Below are 25,726 nucleotides of genomic sequence, written 5' to 3' on the forward strand. Positions count from 1 at the left end.
CATTTGAATGAATAGAAAGAGAAATCAGTTAGAGTTTGGAAGTGAAAAGACACATAGGCCTCTATAACTGCCTAATGTCTTACCTGTTTAGCTGACCTGTATCTCACTATTTTCTTATTCTCTCTTCTCACCACACACAGGCAAAAGCACACAGCCAATATCGAAGGGTGCGTTTTCTGCCACACAAGCTTGCACACATGCCCCAAAATTAAATTAATATGAAAAAAAATTAAATTAAATCAAACCCCCAAGTGTTTTATTACTTACTTGTGTTTCCAGCCATTAAGAGAGTGCATTACTAAAATATGAATAATTAAGGACATATGGGTATTATTACGTCGGAGGGAAAAAAAACAATCGCTCATGCCTTATTTCATTTGGAAGAAGCGTTGTTATCTCTGGAAAGTGTCTGACAGGGGGCTCTGATGTGTCTGAGGTGTGAAATGAGACAAATACATGGGGTCGGTCTATATCGGGACACAAGTCACGCCACCAGATCACCGTCCACACTAAACTTTCTTCACTTCATGACTGTTGCCGTGGAGTTCATTTCTAGCTCTCCAAAAAGTTCTGAAATGTCACTTTTAGGATTTTTCATTGATTGCAGATTGTGTCCAAAATTAGATTTAAGACTTGGCTGTGGTTTTCAGCACAAATAGTGGAACAACTTTTTGTCTATGCACGATTGGATCATTATAGAGCCCTGCCAAGCCTCTCTGACATCCACATATCGCAATTTTAGAACTCTGGGGGAATTACGCTGCCTCGTCTACATCAAGAAGTTTAATCCGTTCTGACCCAAACCGGTGGTGGAAACTCTCCATCGTAAGATAATCACAACAAAATCACCATTGATTCTTCTGCTATTCCACAAGACACTGGGGCATCCAACAAATCAGCGCAGAAAATGCAAGAAGGAAAGGAGGAAAGAAAGAAAGAAAGAAAACGAAAGAAAAAGAAGGAAAGAAGGCAATGGCAAGACACCAAGGCAAAAAATGCAAAAGCAGGTCTAGGTCTGCCTATATTCTGCAAACGTCTTCATAAAAAAAAAAAAAAAGGACCTAACAAAAAAATACATGAATAAATAATGAATATCATCATTTTCTAGCACGCTATGAAGCTAGGATACGATGCTTACCAGCTGGACACATGATGCCAGTACACAGTGTTCATCACAATCCCAAACCAACACACACAATCACACTCAATCCTAAACTTTTTCAGCATGCTTGTGGATTATTAGTCGTCTCCGATCCGTACCGACCCGTTATCAGCCCCTCACCAGTAAACCCAAAGCCCCCCACAGCTGTCAAAGCCTCCCGACGCTCACTCTCTCACTCCCTCTCCTCCAAACCCCCACTTCACTTTATCTAGGTTTTCGCAGGCCGCACGCTTTGGCAGCAGACCGGGGGGTAACCAGTCTCTCAGTTTCCCTCTCTTTCTCTTCGTCTCCCCACCCAGCAGCAGCGGCGTCAACAGCAGTCCCGGTCTGCCCTGGGAACGGAGTGTGGAAACAGGCCCGCATTGCTGTGCTGTGTCCTGGGGGAGTTCATTACTTGAGCAGGGCGCTCCCACCAGCCAGCCAGAGAGCAGGTCCGCCACGGCCCAACTGCGCTCCACTGGAGCTGCTCTCATTAAACGGAGAGAAAGAAAGAAAGAAAAGGCAAGAAAGAAAGAAACAAAGAAAAAGAAAGAAAGAAAGAAAGAAAGAAAGAAAGAAAGAAAGAAAGAAAGAAAGAAAGAAAGAAAGAAAGAAAGAAAGAAAGAAAGAAAGAAAGAAAAAAATGGCGAGACACCAAGGCTAATAACGTGACAAGTTTTGCTTTTTCTTGTCGGGTTGTGTGCTGCATTTATCGTCTTTTCCGAGGTGGAATTTGTGTCTGCGACGCCACCCACTCCCAGGTCTGGTTACTTATTCAGCAGCGAGTTTCCTATCCTCCCCAGAAATGAGAAACAGGTTTAAATATTTTACAAAGGCAGGGTGGATAGCGAAGGCTCTGAGCTCGGAGGAACAGTAGAAGGATTCTCCAGATCTTTAACCCCAATAGAGGGCCGTCTCCTTTGAACACTCAATCCCCATCACGCACTTCTCTTTCTCAGTTTCTCCCGGGAAGCTCCACTGTCACTAGCCTCGACAAAACAATACACACCTACCGCACTAATTCCACTGAAAGAAGGAAAGAAGGGGGCGACAACGTGCATGCCCTTCCTCATCCGATATTACGCTCTAAATCTAGACTTGTTCAGTTCATTCTCCTACTATCCATCCATCTCTCACTCCCTCGCGGTCTCGGACGCCCCCCCTTGCAACCCTGCCAAGATGCGAAGGATTCCAATCAGGCACTTAGCTGGATGGCTATTTCCAGGGACAAAGGACATGGAGAGGAGCAGGACTGGAGGGGAGGGGGGAAACGAGGGGGAACAAAGACTGCTCCTGGCACCCAGGGGAGCAACCAGCCACTGACGTAACCGTGTATGAGTGCGTGTATGTGCGAGAGAGATAGAAGGAGGCCGTAATGGGTGTTTGAGAGCCTGCCTGAGGCTGGCAGAGGTCCCCAAGGGGGGCTGTCCTCATGGGAAGATAGGAAAAGAGGTTCTCTATTATTTGTGGACACTTACTGAGTGAGGGCCGTGTGCAAACTATCAACTGTGATATAACGTAACTACGAAAATGAGAATATATGATATATGTTGCATTCATATGAGATGTGAATATCATAAGTCATAAGAGATGTAATATTAACAGGAGAGGATGCCGGCGTTTCGTGTTACTACAAAACAAACTGTGATTGGCCACCACATCATAAGGCCACATGAAGAGATAGGCCGCTACATCATGAAGAGATAGGCCGCTACATCATGAAGAGATAGGACACTTAAAGGGTTAGTTCACCCAAAAATGATTTTTTTTTTTTGTTTGTTTTTTATTATTTTTTGTTATTTTGTTATTACATTTTTTCCACACAAAAAGTATTCTCGTCGCTTGATAAATTTATGGTTGAGCGAGTGTAGTCACTTGGACTATTTTAAACATTGTCTTTACTAACTTTCTGGGCCCGGCAAGTTTCAATAACATAGAAGCCTAGTGAGATAGCTCTCAGATTTAATCAAAAATATCTTAATTTGTGTTCCGAAGATGAACGAAAGTCTTACGGGGTTGGAACAACATGAGGGTGAGTAATTACTGACAGAATTTAAATTTTTGGGTGAACTAACACTTTAAACAGATCATTTGTTACGTTCTGTTCCAAAACCTAGCGGGTTGCTTACCTAAGCAATTACTGGTGAGAAACAAATTGTTATTGATAAATTGTAATTTTATTGAACAATTTAGTTTGAACGAATTTAGTTTGAACTCTTTTAGTGATTTATGAAGACAGTAAATTACATTTCCTATCATTCTCTGTGATAAAATACATAGATGATACAGTACAAGAATGTCAAAAATAAAATCACATACCTAATGTGTATACTTTGCTATTTGTTATGAAGCATTGGTGCTAAAAAAGCGTCCTGTCTTTGCCAAGTTAAAAGAGTGAGAGAATTTTGATTGATTAAAACCAAAATCACTGGACGCGATTATAATTTCCCAAAACTTTCCTGGAGGAACGCAGTAAAAAAAAATTAAGATGATAATTATAAATACACTGCTCTATACAGAAAAGTAATGATAAACTGGTTTAAATCTAATTAAAAATAAACTGTGCAAAGCGTAGTTTTGTGCTTTTTAGAGAATTGCATGTTGTTTTTATATAAACCATTTAAGCACAAACCTCACCATGCAACTGGTTTCAATGGTCAACTCAATTATGCAGTCAACAAAAGAAACAAAAAAATCATGAATGGATTTGATTGTGATAAACAGTATTGCTATCTATCAGGATGTGCTACCACCACTCCACAAAGGTTATGGTTAGAGTTTATGGTAGGGTTAGGCGTTAGTATTTGTTTTTTAGGCTATACCATAGTGATATGTCCAAAAAAAGAACTTTACGGAAAAATATTACGCTTAGAGCATTAGCTTAGCAATATGTTAACATCACACTCTACCAGGAACAATTGTGCTTCACATTAGGAGCACTATTTTCAAATTGCTGCCTATGTAGAGAGTTCCAAATTTGTCACTAATGAGGGTCCATTACAGATGTAGACACCAACTACTAGCTTATGGAACAGACATTCGTACGAACACCAATTTAAAAGTAACTTATGGGCGTGTATTTGTCCATCTCTACTGGCGTGCATACGTCTGCGTGCTGAATCAGTGAGTGTGTGTCAATAAGGGTGAGTGTGTGAGCATGTACGCTGGCGGCCGTGGTTAATGGACTCTGGTCTGTCTACAGAGGGGGAAAGGCTGGGGCTCTTTGAAAAGAGTGTGGATTCAGACAGCCTTTCCCATTTCTCTCCGTGCGTACGCCCCAGGGGCACTGCTTTTCCTGACATTTCACTTGACAAAGGCGAGCCACACCTGAGCGCAGGGTTAAAACTATTATAACAGCTCTCCCCCTGGCACACTGCCCTTTGGCTCCACTGCACCAAGTGTGTGTATGTATGTGAGAGCTTGTGTGTGCGCGATTTGGGCCCCTTGAGTGTGAGAATGTGAAAGAGTATGCGGGTCTAGGTGTATGTGTGCAAGAACCCAAGGTCTGCAGCTCCGGGGTGTGTTGACATACCACGCCACCTGACCGCATCTTCGTACTGTATGGTAACAATGCCGGCAACGGCGCATCTTGAGGGCCGGATCTGCAGGGGCCCACTCCACGCCCACATTCGGCCCACGCTAAGCTGGCTATAGGGAGCCAGTGAGGAGTGGAGGAGCACAGCTAGTAGCCACAAACCATAATGGAGAAGCCAGAGATTGAGAGAGCGAGGGAGTTGGGGGCAAATGGGCCGAACTCAACAGGAGGTGGGGAGTGAGTGAAAAGAAAATGAGAAAGGGAGAAAGGACACTGCAGGAGAGCTGGAGAGAGGGAGACATGGAGAAAGAGGGCAGTTTGGGTAATCCACTACAGGGTGAGAGACAGAAAGAGAAGGAGGGGGCAACAGGACTGAATTGGAGAGAACAGGCTGTTCCTCATTACCGCGGCTCCCCGCAAAGAACCTGGTGATGGCTCTATTCTCCAATGCCCGGGGTCACCGAGGTCACACCCACCAACCAGGGGTTACATTCTCACACAAAACACTAACTAAGACGCAAAGCGATCAACGGAAGACCGAAACACCTGACCTCTTCCGCCCACAGAGCCTCTGACAAAGACCTCGTCCCTGCGGAAAACCAACAAAGGGCGGCCATCTTAGAACGGACCTACGCACTCACACAATTGCTCAATGGGAGCAGACACAGCCCTAACTGACTTTGGGGCTCAAAGTTGAGCAGTCAACATCCAGGAATGGAAAGTTTAATTCATCTGCAGAAAATTTATTTTGAACTACTGCACTTCCTGAGGCGCACACAGATCTTTATGTATGAGTGAGTAATATTTATGTATTAGTACATGCGTGTGATACAGAAAAAAGAAAGACGATTTGAACCCTAAAACAAAAAAAGGACACGTGGCCAGAGCTTGCGCAAATAAGCCCAGGATGAATAATGCATATTGGTGTGGATGAGCACCAAAAGAAATAGATTTGTAATTGTGTACTTTGATTATCTGTACATTTATTTGTCTGTACACACCCTTCGTATAGCCAATGAATACAAATGAGTGCGTTTGGTGGCAGGAATATTAACTCATTCTCTCTCTCTCTCTCTCTCTCTCTCTCCAACGAGCGGGAAAAAATTGTGTGTGGATATTCCAACAGATTTTGGCTTCTTCCTGGGCACACGCAGACAGACCAAATATTTACTCTCCCCTCTTCCGCCCGCCTGCTCAACACAGCAGCCGAGAGAGAAAGAGAGAGAGAGAGAGAGAGAGATAGAAAGAGAGAGAGAGTTACATTTTTAATCTGCTGATTTTTTCCCTCCGAGAAGGCAAGCTGAATACAAGTACGCTGCCGCCAACACACACACGCTCCTTTTTTGTGTCCTTTGGCAAATTCTTTTATTTCACTCTTGCGTAGAGCAGAAAAGAAAAAAACGAGAGAGAGGAGAGGAGAGGATGGAAGGAAAAGGAAGAGAAGAGAGAACGTCCCCACAGAGTTTTTCTCCCTTCCTGGTGCGAGCGCAGGCCCCCACAGAGTCCCTGTGTAATTTCCAGTCCCTCAGAATTCAGGTATTAATAAAGGCCCCATGGGGAACTGCACACAATATAACCCTACATTTTCAGGCATTATGAAAGGACGCCCCCAGGGGTCTTTGGCTCAAATTTCTGAAATGCAGGCATTGTAAAAAAGGCACCCCAGGGGAGTCCCCCCGCAATAGAAATCTGCTGAATTCAAAGCATTTTCGGAGTCCTGGTGGGAGCCATTACTCCCTCTGGAAGCGCTTTTTTTCTCTTTTTTTTTCTTCTCTCTCCTTTTTTTTTTCTTTTTTTTTTTTTTACAAAACATGTGTTGCTGACATGTTGACAGATTGCTCAGTGAAGTGTTTAGGTGCATGCACAAACCGAGTCTCTACAGAGACAGAGCACTGCTCTCTCTGCCAGAGCGCCTCTCAACTCTCCCAAAACTGGTGCTATCCATATTTTATAAGAGGGGGAAGAGGAAAATCTAGGGCTAGGAGAGCAAGCGAAGGGGGGGGTAAAACACAAGATAAGTAGAGTCACGTATGGATGGAGGAGGAGAGGAAACGAAAAAGAGACGCTGAAAGACAGCGATGGGGAAAGAGAAAAAGGAGAGAGAAAAGAACTTCATCGTGAAAAATGAACCCTGTGATGAAAAATGACTTCCAGTGTGCTTTGAAACAACCCTCCTTCGTCTCACCCCCTCCCTTTCTCTCTCTCCCTGCATGCTGTGCCCCCTCCCCTCCCCTCAATCTCTCTCTCTTATGGAGGCAGGGCTCTTGCTCTCCCTGGAAAACCTGAGTTTACAACCAGCTGTGACTGCATTTGTATCTGTGCCAAAGGCTTAGTGGAGGAATCTTCAGGCCACCCTCTGGCTCTGAGAGAGAGAGAGAGAGAGAGAGAGAGAGAGAGAGAGAGAGAGAGAGAGAGAGAGAGAGAGAGAGGGAGGGAGAGAGGGAGTGGAGGGGGTAAGGGAGGACCAACACACAAAGCAGCTCTCACTTTGAGGGAACACGCGTAGTCTGATTTGTGCAAACACACAGAAGCGAACACACGCGCTCCTCTGATATAGGTGGCGCAAACGCACACAAAGCAAATACAGCTGAAGACGAAGGTGGCATGCTGTCGATTACCACAGACAACAATTTCAGATCGTCTCACGATTTGTAAAAACAAAAAAGAAAGTTACGTGCTTACAATGGAAAACTACGAGGCAATATGGGGTGTGCTGCGAAGCTCAACCTGGGATCTGCAAACCTCTCCTCAGACAGCATTTCTGCTGACTTGACAGTTGAACAATGATGTAACTGATTATGTTAAAAGCCATCCTATATATACACTTCACAAAGTCTATGAGCCATACAGATTTTAAAAACATATTTTTACCATCTATTTTAACATCTAAAGTATTTCGATTCAGTGTCTTTGTTCAATTACAATCTACTTCTAATGCAATGTTGTGTTATTTAAAAAATAGTTGTGTGTAAAATATATGTAAAAATGATAGAAATAAATTTTATGAAATGCATTTTTAATAAAATAATTGTATTTTGAGATCAGTAGCTTTTAGGTAACAGTGCGGAGCCAATTTTTTCAGCTCAACTGAGACACGCGAAAAGGGAAAAGGGGCACCAGACTTACACTGTAAGCGTGAAATTGCGTTTTTATTCGTTTTCACTAACCAAGTCTAAATAATTTTCCGTGGCAATCAAGCTTAATTTAATAAATCTTATATGTTGTATTTAACCCGAAAAATTCCTTCAACATACAAATTTATGCCCAGCCACATTTTTTTAAAACATGTGACTAAGAAACTAATGCCAATAAAGCTTATTTAACGCACTAATTTGTCCTTGCCCAGTTTTTTTTTTTTCTTCTGCACAGCAAGATCAAATTACAAACTACTCTTCTCTTTCTCTGTAGGATGAAGGGAGAGGAAAATGATCTGCAACTTTAATAAGAGTCTTGGCCTCCCTGGATTCAGCTGCTGTCGTGATGACAGGCAGCTGGGGGGTCTTTGGATGGCCAGGACAGATATACGGACAGATGGATGGAAGGATGGATATGGGGAAAAGGGATGTGTGTTCATGACGTAAAGCGCCCTGGGCGAGTGTGTGTTTAGTGAAAAAAATGAAGGGGGTGACTGCTCTCTCAGGGGACCGAACCACCCCGAGGCCCGTCACATACCCCCATTACACTTTAACTGCCTGCCAGACACACAACTCCCCACCTAGCCTCCCAGCAGAGGAGAGGGCACACCGCTCTGTGTGTCTGAGTGTCTATAGAAGTAAATGAGTTGGTGTGCACTGAATGTAAAAGACTTCAGCCCAAAGTATATTTTGGCTGTCCGCGTTCGCGATGGTCTGCGCACTGTCCGTGTGACGCAATTTCCGTCATTTGTTGCACGCAGCCCAATTTTTCTGTCCGCACGGTCCACGTACAACAGCACATGTGCGAGTGACTTGAGAGCTTGAAAACAAAGTCCATTAGACAGTGCGCATGTGCCAAACACGTCTTTCCCCGCTCATGGATTATACTTTGAAAGGCTCGCGGCACGCAGAAAATGAAGTATACCTGGGCCGGGAGACGCAGGAGAAAACGCATTCACAAAGTCCTGTGTTTATTTTAAAAATACTTTATTTAAATGTTTATTAAATATACTCGTTTTTTGTTTTTTTTAAATGACAAATGCATAAAAACTAAATTGAATCAAATGTAATAATGTAATTATTATTTTTCTAGTATTATTAAACAAAATTCCAAATTACATGTAATAAATATTTCAATAAAACATATCTAAGTGCATAAAAACTTCATAAAAAATTTCATTGTAATAAATTAAATAATAAAAAGTGAGTACTGACAAGTTTGAAGCTTAGAGTACACGTCACTGCCAAGGCTGGGACCTAGCGGTTAGCACATACGCAGCCCATGCAAGTTTGAATCCAGCTGGTGACATTTACTGACCCCATTCCCCCTTATTCTACCCATCACTCCATGTCCTTTCTTGACTACACCTATAAATAAAAGTGGCAAAAAGGCCAAAAAAAAGAAGCCATTCGTCTTCCCGCCCTCTCTTTCTTTCTCAGAGCAGTGACAGAGAGAGTGTGAGCTGTGTAGAGCTATTTCTACTGACTACTAACCCCCCCACCATCAACTCTCTCTCTCTCTCTCCCAGTCTGTCTCTCTGGAGCGCTTGCCGTTCCCCTCAGTCTTCTGAAGGCGGGTTAATTAGCACTCGCCTCCTATTTGTATCTGACAGGTGGAGAGCCCGCCCCCCCAGCTGACTGACAGCTCTCTCGTTTACCCACATGGCTGCCTGCTTCACTCAACCATTCTCTGGCTTAGTCCCCGAAGTCTTTCAGTCTTTCACGTCCGCTCTACTTCAGGAAGACATATCCTGACATTTATTTTCTATACAGATCAACATATGAACTGATCGAGTGAGAAATGGGTCAGAGGAGGAATTCTAATTTCAAGCTAGAAGAGCTCAGCTGCCATGCAGCGGTCACCTCTGTGTGTGTGTGTGTGTGTGTGTGTGTGTGTGTGTGTGTGTGTGTGTGTGTGTGTGTGTGTGTGTGCGCGTGCGTGCGTGTTTATCTGTGCCTCCTGCTCACCCCGTCCTGCCACATGAGTTTAGGAAGCTTGCAGGGTGGTCAGCACTGCTATATACAACACATGGATAAGGTGGACTGATAAAGGCTACACATAATAGCAAAAACAAGGCTGAGAGGACACCTGAACGGGCCTACTGGTCCACATGCTGTGCTGTGGAGTCTAAACTGGGCCTCTTTTTTCGACTAAGCCAAACCCAGGAGGCTATAGGGCCTTCTGTTCCAGACTAGAGAGGGAGGGGTCAGCTGCACAATGCCACAGGGGACATGTGGAAAGGGGGCGAGAGGGAGAAAGAGAGAAAGAGAGAGCAAGAGAGTGAGGTGAGTGTTGTTAACAGCCAGGGCCCAACCTTGGCCGGTTGCAGGGCAGTGGAGCGGAGCAGCGCAGTGAATGTTCTCCATTTGATCTGAGGTTTTTTCCAAGCGCTCCTCAGGGAGCCAGTGTTCCAGATTCCTCTTCCAGTAGAGCCTCCCTTCAGACTCAGCCCACAGTATGACACTCTCACACACACACACACACACTCCTGTATCACCCACACACATACTTGTGCACACAAACACTAATCCACACTCATGACCCGATAGATTCACACAGACAAATATAAACACACACTAGACGATATAACGCTGTCCAACTGCCATAAACACACACACTTACACTGTAATCCTGTAAACAGACATATTATCGGGACGCCGGGTCATTTAAACTACTGTTCAAAAGTTTGGGCTCAGTCTTTTTCTTTTTTTTTAAAGAAAGAAATTAATACTTTTATTCAGCGAGAATACTTTAAATTGATCAAAAGTAACAACAGCAAAGACATTTATAATGTTACAAAAGATTTCTATTTCTAATGAATGCGGTTTTCTTACTTTATGTTCAAAGCTTACTGGGGGGAAAAAATACTTAAAATAAAAAATAAATACAGTTTTTACTTTATCAAATAAATTCAGCCTTGGTGACTTTCAAAAGCATTTTAACAAAATCTTACCAACACCAACATTTTGAACGGTAGTGTAGAAAACCGTGGTGCCAAAAATAAAGATAATACACATTACCTCACACTTAAAAACATACAGTGGGGCCCAAAAGTTTGGAAACACTAATGAAAATGCTCTCATTTAAACTTTTTTCTAATTTAAAACTTTTAAAAAAAATTATGGGCATAATTTGAGTGAAAAGTTGAATTGCAATATTTATATGAACTTCAGAATCTCTTTTTGCTTATTGACAGGAGCATTTGAACTGCCTGAACTCGATGAAGCAAGAACACCTGCCTATCTGTACAAAGATTCACGATTAATGTCCGAAATTAGCTTATTTGTTGTGACCTAAAAATTCAGTGCAGAAGTGCAGAAACAGACATATTTCTTATTCATGTTAAATCATGTTTCTTTGTTTTAATTTTGTTTTTAAATCCTAAAACGTATCTATTTTTAGGGTTAAAAATGATTTTGTATCCCAGATTTTCAATGTGATATCAGACTTTTGAACGCACTAAATCTCTAAGCAGAAAATGAAAGAGCACAAGAACTTTAAGTGATATAAGAAAGTAGGAGGAGATGGAAACGCTAGGAGTGTAATGGGGGCAGGCAGAGCCAAAGACATTTGGAGGGATTGAAAGGCAGACGTTCCTCGTCTCCAATATCGTCTCCTGTGGAACTCATATTAGCAGCGATCAATGGCAGCGAGGGGGAAAAAGAAAAAGAGAGGGATGGAGGGACAGTCAGAGAAAGACAATGTTGGTAGGGATGGTTAGCGACAATATCAGAGGTTTTATTATTGTCGAGAAGCTAAACAAGAGGACGGTGCACAAATATGAGGCGGACATGCCAAATACACATGCACGCACAAACACATGATGGGATTCCAGGTGTAATTCTATAGCCACGGTGTCTTCTGTTAAGGGAATAGAAATTTCATTTCATGCCTTGGCGTGGCACGGCTGTGCTCGAGAATATTCCTGCTCTGACGGGCATGCGGTCATAATAATAACCGTAAATTGATAGAGTGGCTTTATGAGCCTTCTGCTGGTGTGCTGATATTGGCCAGGCTCTCTTTGGGGCCATGGGAACCATCCACTGCTCTCCACAACATGGCCTCCCTCACACACACACACACACACACACACACGTACGCACACAAAATGGCGTGTTTGTCCCTTATCAGATGAAGTCACCAGCAGCACGCCACTCTCTCCCCCACTAGACCAGCTCCCAGGAGTTTGTCAAAAACTTGAAAGGGTTTGCAAGTGATTTTTTATTAACTGTTATTATTGTTATTGTTGTTATAAATAATTAAAAATACATTTTAACTATTTTAACTGGATGTTTTAAACTAATGTTGAATAATAATCTACATTATTCAATATTAATTGAATAGATTATTCTCTAATAATAATAATAATCATCATGTAAAAAGTAATAATCAGGGTTATTATTGTTAACTAAAACTATTAACAATTTTTGTTTATTAAAATAAAGCTGAAATAAAATAAAACACAAAAAAAATTATGAAAAACAATGAAAACTAAAATTTTAAATGTTGTCTTGGCAATGGAATGAAATAAGTTTAAGCACTAAAATTACTAAGTGAAAATAAATAAAAACTGAAACTAAACTAAAACTTAAATATAAATAAATGAAACCTAAACGGACATAACAAAACTACAAACTTAAGAACTTGTTAATTAAAACGAAAACGGAAAATATAAAAATAAACGGTCATTTTAATATTAATAAAACATATAACATTATAGAAATAATACCAACAGACATGGCACCAGATTATGGGTGCTCCTCAAACCTTCCTATTCCAGTCCATCGAAGGCTTCCAGGCTAGAGTCCTCCTCAGTATTGAATGTTACAATGAAATGGTTTAGTAAATGCGCTTGGCAGCGTCATAAATATTTCCGACCCCGCAGTCACGATGTGAAAAATCTATTAAAATTATATTTTGAAAAATACTTTAAAACCTTTATATTAACTGCCTTCATATCTGGGGTCTCCCAGCGGTTTACATAATGTAGTTTAGCATTATTTGATTAATTTTAAAAAATGTAAAAAACTTTTTTGTCTTGCATTAACATAGTGATGCCGAATTATTTTCTGACAATTCTTTTTTTTGTGAACTGGAAAGTGTGCAAAGGATTGTGGGTGATTGGAGGACATGAAGGATACACTTGATGCATCCTTCAAAACAGGCCGAATGAAGGGCGTGAAATTAAGCCTGCCTTGAAAGGATCCTTTAAAATAAGAAGTCCTTTGACGGACTTTGATGACATGGCAGCCAAAATATGCAGTCTTACTGGGACGCATCCTTCCGATTGAGAAGCACCCTCTTTTACAATCTTCAGATAGCACACTCCTGGGAACAACTGCATTTTGTCATTTCATTTCACTCTTTATTTTTCCCCTCCAATACGCAACATGCAGCTCTCTGATGACTCCAAGACTGAGATTGCATCTAAAATCCAGGGCCATGATTTCATTACTTTGGAAGTAGCCAAAATAATGGAAGGACATGGGGGAAGGGGTTGTGTCACGCTGTATTGTGTCCCCTCAGAAACATGTGTGCTCTGGTATGATGAGGGCTGTGGATATAAACAATCCACTAGCATCATATTTTGAGAATTTTATATAGCTGAAAAGATACTTCAAGATGATTCAATAAACATACTGCATTCGACTGTTGGAGTGGCTTCTCTCTCTCTCTCTCTCTCTCTCTTTACATTTATATATATATCAACCTCTCCTCCTCTTTTCCTCAGATTTTAAGCTCGTTAAGGAGAGGCCCTTGATTAATCTACTAGGAAGCAGATGCCCCTGCAGGCCCGCTTTCAGCGTTTCATTAATTACAGCGATTGTAATAACGGCTATTGTGTGCGTGTATTGCGTGATAGCTTTAAAACACCCCTCTCCTGAGGGAGCATACTGACTCCAGAACAGCCAACGGCCTCCAAGTAACCCCACCGCCTCGAAAACTATACCAACTTCTGCCTCCTGCCAATATGATTTCCTCAGAAATAAGTAGTGTATAATCTCAGTGCCAATAGCATAACCACACGAAATTGCAAAAAAATTTAAAGAAATTCCCATAATTTTGTATGATTTAAGTAGGTTTACTAACCACTTCCCCCGTCTGCCATTGTATGGCTAAACAGGTAGTCTCGCCCACTAACGTAATGCAAAATTATTTGCATCTTCAAAAAGTTGCATGATTATTGTAGGCGAAAAGGTTTTAAAGAGTTAATTCACCACAAAAAATGTATTATCCCATAATTTACTCATCCTCAAGCCATCCCAGATGTATATGACTTTCTTCTTTCTTCAGAGCTTGAGTTTTTGAACCTCAGAAAAAGCGCATCCATCCATCATTAAAGTAATCCATAAAGCTCCAGGGGGTTAATAAATGCCTTCTGAAGAGAAGCAATGTGTCTCTGTATGAAAAATACCCATATTTATAACTTTACAAACTATAATCTATATAAACTATAATACTGTCTTCCGGTAACGGCCGTACGCGAGTCTAGTTCCGGCCGAAGAGTGACGTATTGACGAACGCAGAAGCACAGAGGAAAGAACAAAACAAAACACCGGTCATGAATTAGAAGTCTAAAACGAGATGTTTTAAAGAGAAATGTCGGAGGAGCTTGAGTTTAAAGCCAAGCCCTATTTGTTTGAGAGGCGTCTACTCTCATCTACGTCATATGTCAGGTCAGAGGTCACTCTTCCGCCGGAACTAGATTCGGGTATGACCGGTATCGGAAGCCAGTGATTATAGTTTATAAAGTTATAAATATGGATTTTTTTTTTTTACAAAAACACATCGCTTCGCTTCAGAAGGCTTTTATTAACCCCCTGGAGCCGTATGGATTACGTTTATGATGGATAGATGCGCTTTTTGGAGTTTCAAAAACTCAGGCTCTATTCACTACCATTATAAAGCTTGGAAGAGCCAGGATGTTTTCTAATATAACTCTGATTGTGTTTGGCTGAAAGAAGAAAGTCATATACATCTAGGATGGCTTGAGTGTGAGTAAATTATGGGGTAATTTTTATTTTTGGGTGAACTAAACCTTAGAATGCTGTGCCAACAATCATCCATTCTCAAGTCTGATTACATTTTTTTAAAGTGGCAATCTGCAAGTTACCCCACAAATGGCACATTAAACTGGGATAGGGGAAAAAAAATACACTTTGGCTTTAAAGACAGTGGAGAAACACAACACATACACAAACCTGCTGGGCAGTGGTTGGTACGGTGCTCGGTCAGGTCTGCCAGGCACTCAAAGTCCTGTTGGCAGTTGTCACAGGTGAAGATGGAGTCGTCATCTAAATCCTCCTCTCCCACCCTCTCGTCATGACTGGTCACACTCTGTTCTCCGTCCTCACCAGTCACCCGGCTCTCCTTTCTATCAGAGTCTCGCTCCGATACCGCTGCATCTATGTATATGCACCAAAGAGAGAAAGGGGCAAGATGTAAGGTCAAGGGATTGCTGTTGACAGGTGAATCATACTATAATAATTATTTCTTGACTGTTATGCGTTGTACTTCATATATGTGCTGATGCAGAGCTTTTGCAAATGTCACGGATAGCAAAACTTATTGTGTACTTGTCAAAACTTAAATCAATAAAAATAAAAAAAATAATCAAGCAGGTTGTATCCAGTGTTGGCAAAGCTATTTTGAAACTGCAGCTTGCCAAAGTAGAACTCAATAATAGAAGTAGTAAAAAAAAAAGAAAAAAAAAAAGGAGTAAACAACAGTAGCAGCAGCAGCATTTAACCAATTATTACATAAAACGCTGTTTTATTACAAAGATGGCTGTGCAAGAATTCATTCACTAAATCATTTTATAAATCAGTAAATAATCCAAAAGAATTGATTCACTAGAATGAATAAAACTTTCCAATTGCTACATTAAGCATATGAGGGAAATAATCTATTCTGTAGAACTCTGATTGTGTAGACTTTCGAGAGAGAGAGAGAGAGAGAGAGAGAGAGAGAGAGAGAGAGAGAGAGAGAGAGAGAGAGAGAGAGAAAGAGAGAGATAGAGATAGAGAGGGGGGGCATTTGACTAGTATGAATCAGACATTCCAATGCTGCATATGAGGTAGGCTAAAGAATCATTTATGATGAACCAATTCATTGTGCTTTACAATGCTACATTTGAGAGAGTTGTTAGAAAATGTAGCACATTACTGGAATAGCTCAACTGATAAAAATGACCTAAAAGAGATCACTTTTCTCAGTCTCAGTTTAAATCCCAACCCTAAGTGTGTCTAGTCTCAGTCAAAACTACATCAAAGCTCCCATGAGCCTCTAGACTGAAGTGTAAGAGAGGGGCCCGAGGCTTCAAGAGCCGCTTGAGCGCGAGCCACCCAGTCACTCGTGGCACACAGTAAGGACCAGTGGATAAATCTGCCACTGCAATCCTCCTTCCGCCATTGTGGCTCCATTTTCACACCTTATTATCACATTAAAGGCTCTACGCTGAAAGGACTACACACGAGACTAGAGGTAGAGGGAGGAGAGAGAGCAAGATTGAGTTAGAGTGAAAGAGAGACAGAGGAAGCGAGACAAGACGGCGTACAAAATGTGGGGTGGTGTGAGATTGCGAGACAGAATGGGAGCAAAGAGACCCTGATAAAATTGATCCAAATTAAGACACAAAGGGCCCCATCACACCTGCTATTAACATGCTCTTTCGGTGGTCAGATCGCAATCGGATAGCACTTGGCCACTTTAAAAGCCAGGTGATTGCAATTTGATTACCTAGACCGCATATGGAGGTGGTCAGAGACCATTCTGACCACACTGGACAAAGGTGTCAATGCTAATATATTTTGTTATGTGCATACAACAAAAGTAATATACAAAATAATTCAAATTCACCCTCTGCTTTATAAATGCATGTTATTGGTCTTATTGTGAACAGCTATGTGATTCCATTCATATGTTTAAAATTGTTACATTTTTAAAAATGTTGTGACCTTGTAATTTTTAATCAATGTCGTATCTTGATCTCTCTGTGAAACAACAGACTTCTCTCTGGTTACGCATCCCATACTTCTCCAATAATTTAGTCCACTTAAAATTAGTCTCTTTCTTACAAATGACTGCAAGCTTGCATTCAGATCTGACAACTGATGAATAGAACCAAGTCCATGTCACTACTTCCATTTTCGACGCAACTTAAATGTGAAAAAACAACAGACGGTCATATGATCAGGTCACCCATGAATTATTCCACTGGACTACACTTGGAATCTCTTGTTTCTCTCCCATAAATTCACACTATCATTACTCTCCCAATCCATAATAGGAAGGGAACGTCATGTTTTTAAAACGTCATCGCTTATAATCCTTATTAGCATAATTTACTGTGGGAATGTTTCTAAATGCAATAATGCCATACACCAAATACCATAATTTTGATCTGTAAAACAGCAAGCATTCTAAATGTTTTTTAAATACATTAAATGGCAGAATGTGTTGTTCAGATAATGCAACGTCTGATGCAATATGCAACCAGTTTTCCGTATCATGAATGCAAGTGCGATCAGCTCTCTATCTGAAACACACTAGAGATACACTGCAATGGAAAAGAATACGAAACGAGTATTAATGAATAAAAGAAATCAAATAAGCAGAAAAAAAACAACACAGACAACAAGGGAAGCCAAGGAGCTGAGAAAAAGCGCAGGGGAAAGGAGGAAACGTGAGGGCAGAGGGAGCGGGAAAAGGGAGGGAGGAAGTGGGGGCCGGAGAGAGGGAGGGCTGCTCACCGGCTCCCCCGGGCTTAACATCCTGTCTAATCATCCTGGACTTGTGCAATCAGAGAGAAGCAGGAGGTGGCCATTCCTGTGCTCCACACATTCTGATCAGCTCTAATTTGGCCAGGCCTGGCTCTGCATTACGCCGCGCCGCAGCAGCCCACGCTAATGGGGCCTGCGGATCGGAGCCCAGCCAGAGGAGAGCCTGGGCCTTGCTTTGGGCCCCAGCCCAGTTCGGACTGCAGGTGGAAATGGGTGAGGGGGGGTTGGTGGGCTCGGTATCTGGAGGGGCATTTGGATAAGGAAGCGTCGAGGTGCTCTAGTTTATTTCACCCCCACCAGAGCAGAGGGTGGAGAGGTGGGGGTGAAGGTGGGGGCGTTGTGGTGGTTTGGAGGGTGGTGCGGGCTGGGCTAGGAGGGGTATGGCCATCTGTCCAGTGGTGAGAACACCGTCTGGACAGGGAGGAGAACGGCCCCTAACTGACACTACACTGATAGAGCCCTGAGCAGCGGTTACACACATACACACGTGCAAACACACAAAAGGTGCATTAACTACACTATTTCATCCATGAGAGCTTCTAATCTCGGGGAAAAATGGATGGTGGCAGTAACCCTCGAACACTCCCTACCTCTCCTCACTCAATCACACACACACTCGCACACACACCCTGATTCCCCCAGGTACCCTCATGCCAGAGGTACAGGCACTGCCAACCAAGGCACATGCCAGCACAACCTGCTACCATGGCAACGAGGGAGGAGCAGGAGGGGACCTTTCCCTACCCTTCTCCTCTCTCCATACCTCCATCTCTCTGGCCACAAGCGGGGCTGGCGTGCAGGAGGAGATGAAGACGCGGATAAAAGTGGCCGGCGGAATGCTCTGCACCGCTAACCTGCCTTTTAAACTCCTCCATCCTTCTTTTTCATTCTCTTTCTGCATCTTCCTTTCATTACTGCCTTCTCTCCCCCCCTCCTTTCCCGTAAGCGTATGCCCTCTCAGGAGGGAAGAAGGGAGGGGAGTCTCTAGAGGGGCCCCTCCAGAACACACTCCATTAGAGTGCAGGGCCACCGTCATTACAGGGCTCCATTTCTCTCTCTGCAGTGGAAGATTGATACACACGCATCACGCATCTCAGCTGCAGTCGTTCCACCTCCGACCGCGGCCTTGACAAACACACACGAGTGCAAACGCGTGCGTAAACATGATGCGTGGTGCAAGGAGAGGCTGATGGGCGCAGGGTGGGGCACAGGTCGTGGTAAGGTCCGTGAACATTTCCAAATTAGGGTTCATCCAGCGTGGCTTGCTTTTTATTTTGCGCATCTGGCGGTTGAAATGTTTAAAGGGATAGCATACCACAAAAAATATAACAGTTATTTACTCATCCTCATGTTGTTCCAATGCCATATTATTTTATTTCTTCGTGTGGAAAAACTGGAAGACTATGTTTCCATGCCTCTCTTGCATTCATTTACAATGAATGGGGACTTGAGGTTTCAAAAAGAGCCAAAAAAGTACACAAAAGAACCATAAAGGTACAATAAAGGTGGCTTGCATGACTCAGACAAGTGTATTGAAGCCATTCAATATTTTTGTGCAACAAACAGATAGTACAAATTTAAGTTGTTATTCTCTTTCAGTCCAAGTCATTGGGTCTGTGAGTCCAATTCATGAGCAAATTATTTAAACTAGTTTTGAGAACTGAATCAATGACTGGTTGACTGAAAAAATTACAACTTCACTGAAAAGTAAAAATTTCTTGTTTTGAGTTCCTCAGAAGAAAAAAAGCTTTGTGACAACCTAAGGGTGAATAAATGACAATTTTCATTTTGGGTACACTCTCCATTTAACGCTCCCACATAGGCAAAACATGCAGAAGTGACTTAAGGTCAAGGCAAACGGGCTAAGTGGAATCATTCTGAAGTGGTGTGTTGTTTTTAAACACACACTGACTGTGGCACAGTTAAACTCAATGAAATCAGGGCTGTTGAGAATACTGTCCAAAGAGACTAATGATTTAAAGAAACACATTCAACAGAACCAGTTCTTTTTATGCTCTCCAATATAATTCTCGACTCTGTATGCTGCTAACATATATCTCAAACATGCGCCGCTCCTGACAGAGACCGCGGCTACATTTGTTTCATTACTGTAATACCTGTCAAGCTAGCAAGCCTGTGGTAACTGTGTGCTGCTATTTGTGTTTTTAATGTAAAAATTTGTTAGTGACAATGTGGTGTTTAATATTTTTATAATGTTGTGCCTCAGGTGTAGGCTGTAGTGGTTCAAATGAGTATGAGGGGCTATTTTGTCCCTTCAATGTCCTTTTGCAATACTGGAGGTGGAGGACAGACGCACACACTGGCATACCTCACAACAGGGCCTAGACTCCCTCTACTGTGAGAGGGCTAGGTGAGAAACAAGCCAAAGAGACACAACACTTCAGCTTGTGTGTGTGCGTGTGTTTGGTGAGGGTTAGTGGACAACGGTGTTGCGAACTTGATTGAAAGCTCCATTTATCAGAGTAGACCTTGGTATGTTGATGACAAAGACTTCAAGCACACACTCTTTTGAGACTTTGCCATCCCAGGTGGCAAGCTCTTTCCACCACACCTTTGTTCATGTATGTGGGAGAGTATTTTACCAATACTTTAAGTTAGGGTGCATGCTGCTGTCCTCTTTCGTGTGTGAAAGAGCAATGTGTTAATGAGTGTTTGGGGGTCCCCAGCAGGGGATGTACCCAGAGCCCGACTCACAGCCAGCTGCAGCTCCTGTCCCTCACTCAGTCACTCTGCAGGCCATTATCTCTGAGAGACAGCCTGTCCCCAGCACCAAAAACTCACACACACATACACCCACCATACACTTACAAAACAGATGCAAACAACATAAACATACACTACAGAAGGGTATTATAAACATACACTCAACACACACACAAATTCACTCTAAATTGATGCAAAAAAAAAACAATTTTCAAAAAAAAAATGTTTACATTACAAAAAAAAACAAAAAAACATTTTTCGTTACATACATCAAGTTAAAATAAATAAATGATTAAAACAGTGTAAATAAAACTAAACAAGAAATTGTATATATAAAATATATATGTATAAAATTTCTGTCTAAAAATGTACATTTCAATAAATGTCTCAAGAATTGCTACTGGCTAAATAAAAACAGCTGTTTCATCTCCAATTCTTGAGACATACCCACTTTCACAAACGTAAAGATGCTTCAAAACAATATTCTCAAAAATAGCTGCAGCGATTTTTATCAGAGGATATATTCATATTCATATGTTACAAAGTAATTCAATGGTGCTCAAGAGCTGAAGTCATTAAACGCAGTCCCAAGGGCTGGCATCCTTTCTAAAAATGGTAGATTGCATATTCTAATGCAAGAAATTTTTTTTTTAATATTCATAAAGCCCGGCCAACTTTTTAAACCACACTTACAATATGGTCTGCCTGAAACTGATTTAAGCAGTTTATCATTATCATTATATATTAATGATTGTTTTTCTTTATGATATTGTAGAATATTCTTAGCTCTGCTAATAGGCCTTTCTTATGCTTTATATTAAACAGGGTTGTGTATGTTTTACATCAAGTTGAGCCTCTGGTCGTGCGCGCGTGTATGTGTGTGTGTGTGTGTATGAGAGAGAGAGAGAGAGAGCGCAGTGGTGGTGGGGGGGTCTGCTACGATCAAACCCCCCCTCACACACACTTTCTCTCTCAGGAAAGACAAACAGCTATGTTTGTGTGGGGTAATTAGATGAGGAGAAGTGAATTAGCAGAATCCACAGAGCAGTCATGTTGCCGAGCACAGCCCCGCCTTACAGGGACCTGCTAATTACCCCTCGTTAGGTTGATATGTCTTTTTTTTTAAGTGTGGTGTAGCTTCCATCATGAGAGTGGGAAATAATTAGCATTGGTGTGATGCTGCCCTTAATGGACACCGCAAGGCATGCTCCACTCTGACGGGAGGAACACTGAAATGACAAAGGATCAAGAAGATTCTTTAGTGCTACTAAGAGACACAGATCCAATGGCACAACCATGTTGTCTTTATAATCGCCCAGAATGCACAATAAATGTTAAAAATAAAATGCCATGAATCTGATTGTCAAGCGTAGTTTCCTTTTTCTATGTTGAATTTTGGACGAAGCAACAAAATGAGTGAGTAGAGTATCTTTTTCATTTGTATCCTAAAAAAACTATATATTTTAAGTGCATATATCAACTAAAAGTTAACTTTGCCAACTTTTAGGACTGCACTAACATGTAGATGCTGATCAAAGATAATAGACCTGGACTACAAGCCACGAATGTCCAATTTTGATTTCATGTGATCTTTAAGTAATGCAATAAAAAAGCTTTCATTTTGCATTGTGGGTTTTGCTCACCAAGACGGCCAGTCAAACAACTCAGCTAAAACGTTTCGAGATCTTAGCTTGGGAGCTCTCTTTACGACCAGAACCCTTAAAACTCCATTTCCCTTTCCGCCACTGTGTCTGCTCTTAGTTATGCTGTACCGTCTGTGCGTTTAAGTGCAGTTGAATGTAAGTTTTTATTGTTTTAAAGTACTAAAAGGGGAAATCCACGTATTGAGGTCACACTTGCCTGTCAAACGATAGAGAAAAGAAAGCATGAGACAGAAACAGATATCAGAAGAGAAGTTGTGCATGTTGTACAACTAATAGGAGGCGAGTGTAAGCTTGGTTTGGGAAAAGAGGTACACACACACACACACACACACCAGAACACAATTAAACCCCAACAAAAGAACAAGCCACACTGTACTGGACTGGAAAAATAGCAGCTCCAACTTCAACAAGACTTTTTTTCCAATGAAAACATTAAAGCACAAGGCTGTCTTTCAACTACATCACAAATATACACACACAGACACACACTCGAACCAGACGTGGCCAAATGTAAACCAGATCAAGGCTGCATTAGTCAGAGAGACCAAAGGAATTGTAGTGCTGCTCTAAGCTCGATTAGGTATGTCTGATCTGATCACACGAACACAGCCTACCTGTCGAAATCTATCGCTCATCCTGTCCCTGAAAACTGGCACAGACACACTCCCTGATAGAAAACATTAATGATGTTGGACCGCGTCAAGACACAACGGAGAAGCAATCCAGGTCTAATATGGACACCATGGCACCAGCACCTTCAAACAAGATGAATTTGCAACCCATTGTAGCTTAAGGGTCAAAGCAGGAGAGTTTTAAGTAGTGTTAAGAGTTGTTACAATACTAAAATTCAATTCCATTACTACTCAACACCAATTTCTAATAGAATTTTCAATAGCAACTAATATGCTACTGAATATAATCTTTTACTTGTTAAAGTTCAGTATTAAAATTAACACTAAAATTAAAACAACATGTCGCCAGCTTGGCGTCAGCTTTTTTTTTAAACAAAATCAAATGAAATAAAATAAAATAATAATAATCAATAATAAAATACAATTATATAACAATAATATTAAATAATATAAATATAAAATAACAAATACAAATAAAATAAAAACATTAAGACTAAATTTAACTAAGAAAATAAAAAATAAACTAAGAAAAAATACTGATTAATAATTTTTTGACAATTTGAGATAATATATAATTAGCATTGGCCACCAATCGTGCCATCTTGTCCAGTAAACAAAAGTAATAGTTCCTCCTTTTATCAATTCCAAATACCAAATACAGCCTTACCAATAGATAATAAACTTTTCCTGTTTTCAATGCAAATTTTAGTGGATTTGGAGTAAATACCAATATATAGATTTTTTTTTGTCATTAAATGTATGTGTCAGAAACATAATAGTCATCCTGCTCTCCATGAACTCTCATCGTCCTTTAAATAACTTATGTTGGTTGACCACTAGCTCTAAGGCCACATGTATGGTACATCTACATCCGCATTGTGCGTATTCCGGTTTGGAGTTGGGACAAGGGCCCCTGATGGCCCAGCGCTTGAGCAGGTGCAGTGCGTGCACGTGGTCTCTCGGGGGAGCGCAGGGCCTAACGCGGTAAACACGGGACCTATTTAAAGCAAGTAGACCTCTCTCTCTGGCTCTGCTGGCCTCTGCTAGCTGCGTTTCCACAATACCGCATGGCCCCTCGGGACCCCCGCTTGCCAGCCACGCTGTACCAGTCTCCCCTTCTCCAGAGACCCAGCACCCAACGCTCGTGCATCCAGATACAAAGAAGAAAGAGAGGGAGATGATGAAAGAGAGCGTCATGGAAGGATGGGAATTAAATCACACAGAACACACAAACAGCCATACAGCTGCTCGCCGATGCCATCACCTGTTCCAGCCCATGGTTCCGCGAGCTGACACGTGAACGTGCGAGCGACGCGTACACACATCGACGCGCAAATATACACGCGTGGCGACATGCTAATGCATACACACACAGAGACGCACACCTCCTCTTCACACATTAAAACTGTTTTCCTGTCGCTGCCTTGGGGAAATTAAAAATATATTATGGACCTCCAGAGGTTCATGCAAGGAGATGAAGAAAAATAGAGAGGGACACAAATGAGAGAGCGAGACAGACAGCGAGACACGAACGGAGGGAGAGGAAGACACACAAAAGCACTTGAGGGATAGAGAGATGGATCTCTTGGTTGTGTCCTCTTTTCTAAACTGCCCACTGCATCATGGAGAAAGAGGGCCATTTTGGGGCTGCGATGTAGCCGACGGTCATCATCGCTCCTGTCCTCCTCCCACTCTCCCTCTCATCCCTCGTTCCCAGTTACCAAACAGGGAATGCATGGCTGAATCCAGCTCAGGTTAGATTCCAGAGGGGACGGAGCATTTGCAGGGGCCAGGAGACTGACTGATTTTTCACTCTGTGTCATCTAACAGATCTTGCCAATCCTCTGGCTCTCTACAGCTGCCTCAGTAGAGCCCAATAAAAAAATGGGCCATTTTGTGCCTGACTGAACCATCGCTTGCCCAATCAGGCCAATGTTGTGTAGTGATTTAAATATGTTACCGAGGTAATAATACCTAGCTGGTTTTAGCGAATCTGTGAGAATGACTTGTGAAAGTGCATCAAAGAAATCAGTAAAACAGTGGTTCTCAACTCCAGTCCTGCGAAACCAATGCTCTGTACATTTTTCAGATCATCAGCCCGTTAGGAAAGAGCTCCATGAACTGAACTGACTGTGTCATATAAGGGAGACTTACAAAATGTGCAGAGCAGTGTTGAGAACCACTTGCAGTAAAAGTTTTGTCTCTTATACTATCATTTTTTACAGATGTGGCGATGAGGAAATCAATGGTTTCATGAAATGACATTGTTTGCAAAAGTTGAATGCATAAATGAATGAAGTTTGGCAGCATTTATCTGAAAAAAATATAGAGTAAAAAAAAAAAACAGTAATATTGTGAAATATTACAACAATTTAAAATAAATATTTTCTATTTTAAATAAAAGTTTATATTCCATTTTTCTCAATTTCTTATTATATCGGGGTCAGGTGAACATAAAACCAGTCTATTATTCAGGCCATTCTTAGCACTGATGAGTCGACTAGTCATTCAGGCGATCCGCTGACAAGTCATTTTGAAGATATAGCCTTAAATCATGTCATTAAGTCCCAAAAAGTTACATCGTAATTAAAAATATTTTATTACTAAACTTTATACTTTTTGCTGGGCCACCAGTCAAAATATTGGCAAGTAAAAATCAAAACTTCTGGCCCAACTAAGCCTATAGAAACAGCCCTGCTCTGTACTCTACTGACTGCAGCACACCTTTTTTTCTCCCTTTCATTTTGGCCTCGACAAAAGTTTAACGTGTGCTGAGTTTGACAGCGTAGGCCATTAAGAGGGTCATAAATAGGCCTGGTTCGGTGCCCTGCTGCCAAATAAAACCAGAACACAACAGCTCCCTTTCTGCCTGAGGAATACACAGGTGACCAAAAATCTCACATTACGGGTGAGCTCACAATGACTCGCCCAGTGTGGGTGAGACCAAGGGAGAACAGACAGAGCCATCCGATTGGCTGCGTTAAGAGGTCCTGCCGGCCCACCAATAGCTGAGGGAGGAAATGAATAAAATAATTCAATTCAAGACCATTACAGCCCCTATCGGCCAGAGCACAGGGATATGAGCAGCCTTTTTCCACAATGAATCATAGTCG

At 41.8% G+C, this 25,726-nt stretch overlaps 1 protein-coding gene across 7 annotated transcripts in view; it reads right to left on the reverse strand.

Annotated features, from left to right (window-relative positions):
• Window positions 1-25,726, reverse strand: part of znf423 (zinc finger protein 423) — a 156,348-nt gene that overhangs the window by 95,827 nt on the left and 34,795 nt on the right. For 4 of the 7 annotated variants that reach the window (XM_084409330.1, XM_084409325.1, XM_084409328.1 and 1 more), the window contains one exon: window positions 15,008-15,217. In XM_084409330.1, the coding sequence (XP_084265456.1) occupies window positions 15,008-15,217 (210 nt within the window). The remainder of the gene's footprint in view (window positions 1-15,007; window positions 15,218-25,726) is intronic. The other 3 variants (XM_084409327.1, XM_084409329.1, XM_084409326.1) reach the window with 1 other exon arrangement.

The sequence above is a fragment of the Rutilus rutilus genome (assembly GCF_951802725.1).
Source record: "Rutilus rutilus genome assembly, chromosome: 5".
NCBI classification, from domain to species: domain Eukaryota; kingdom Metazoa; phylum Chordata; class Actinopteri; order Cypriniformes; family Leuciscidae; genus Rutilus; species Rutilus rutilus.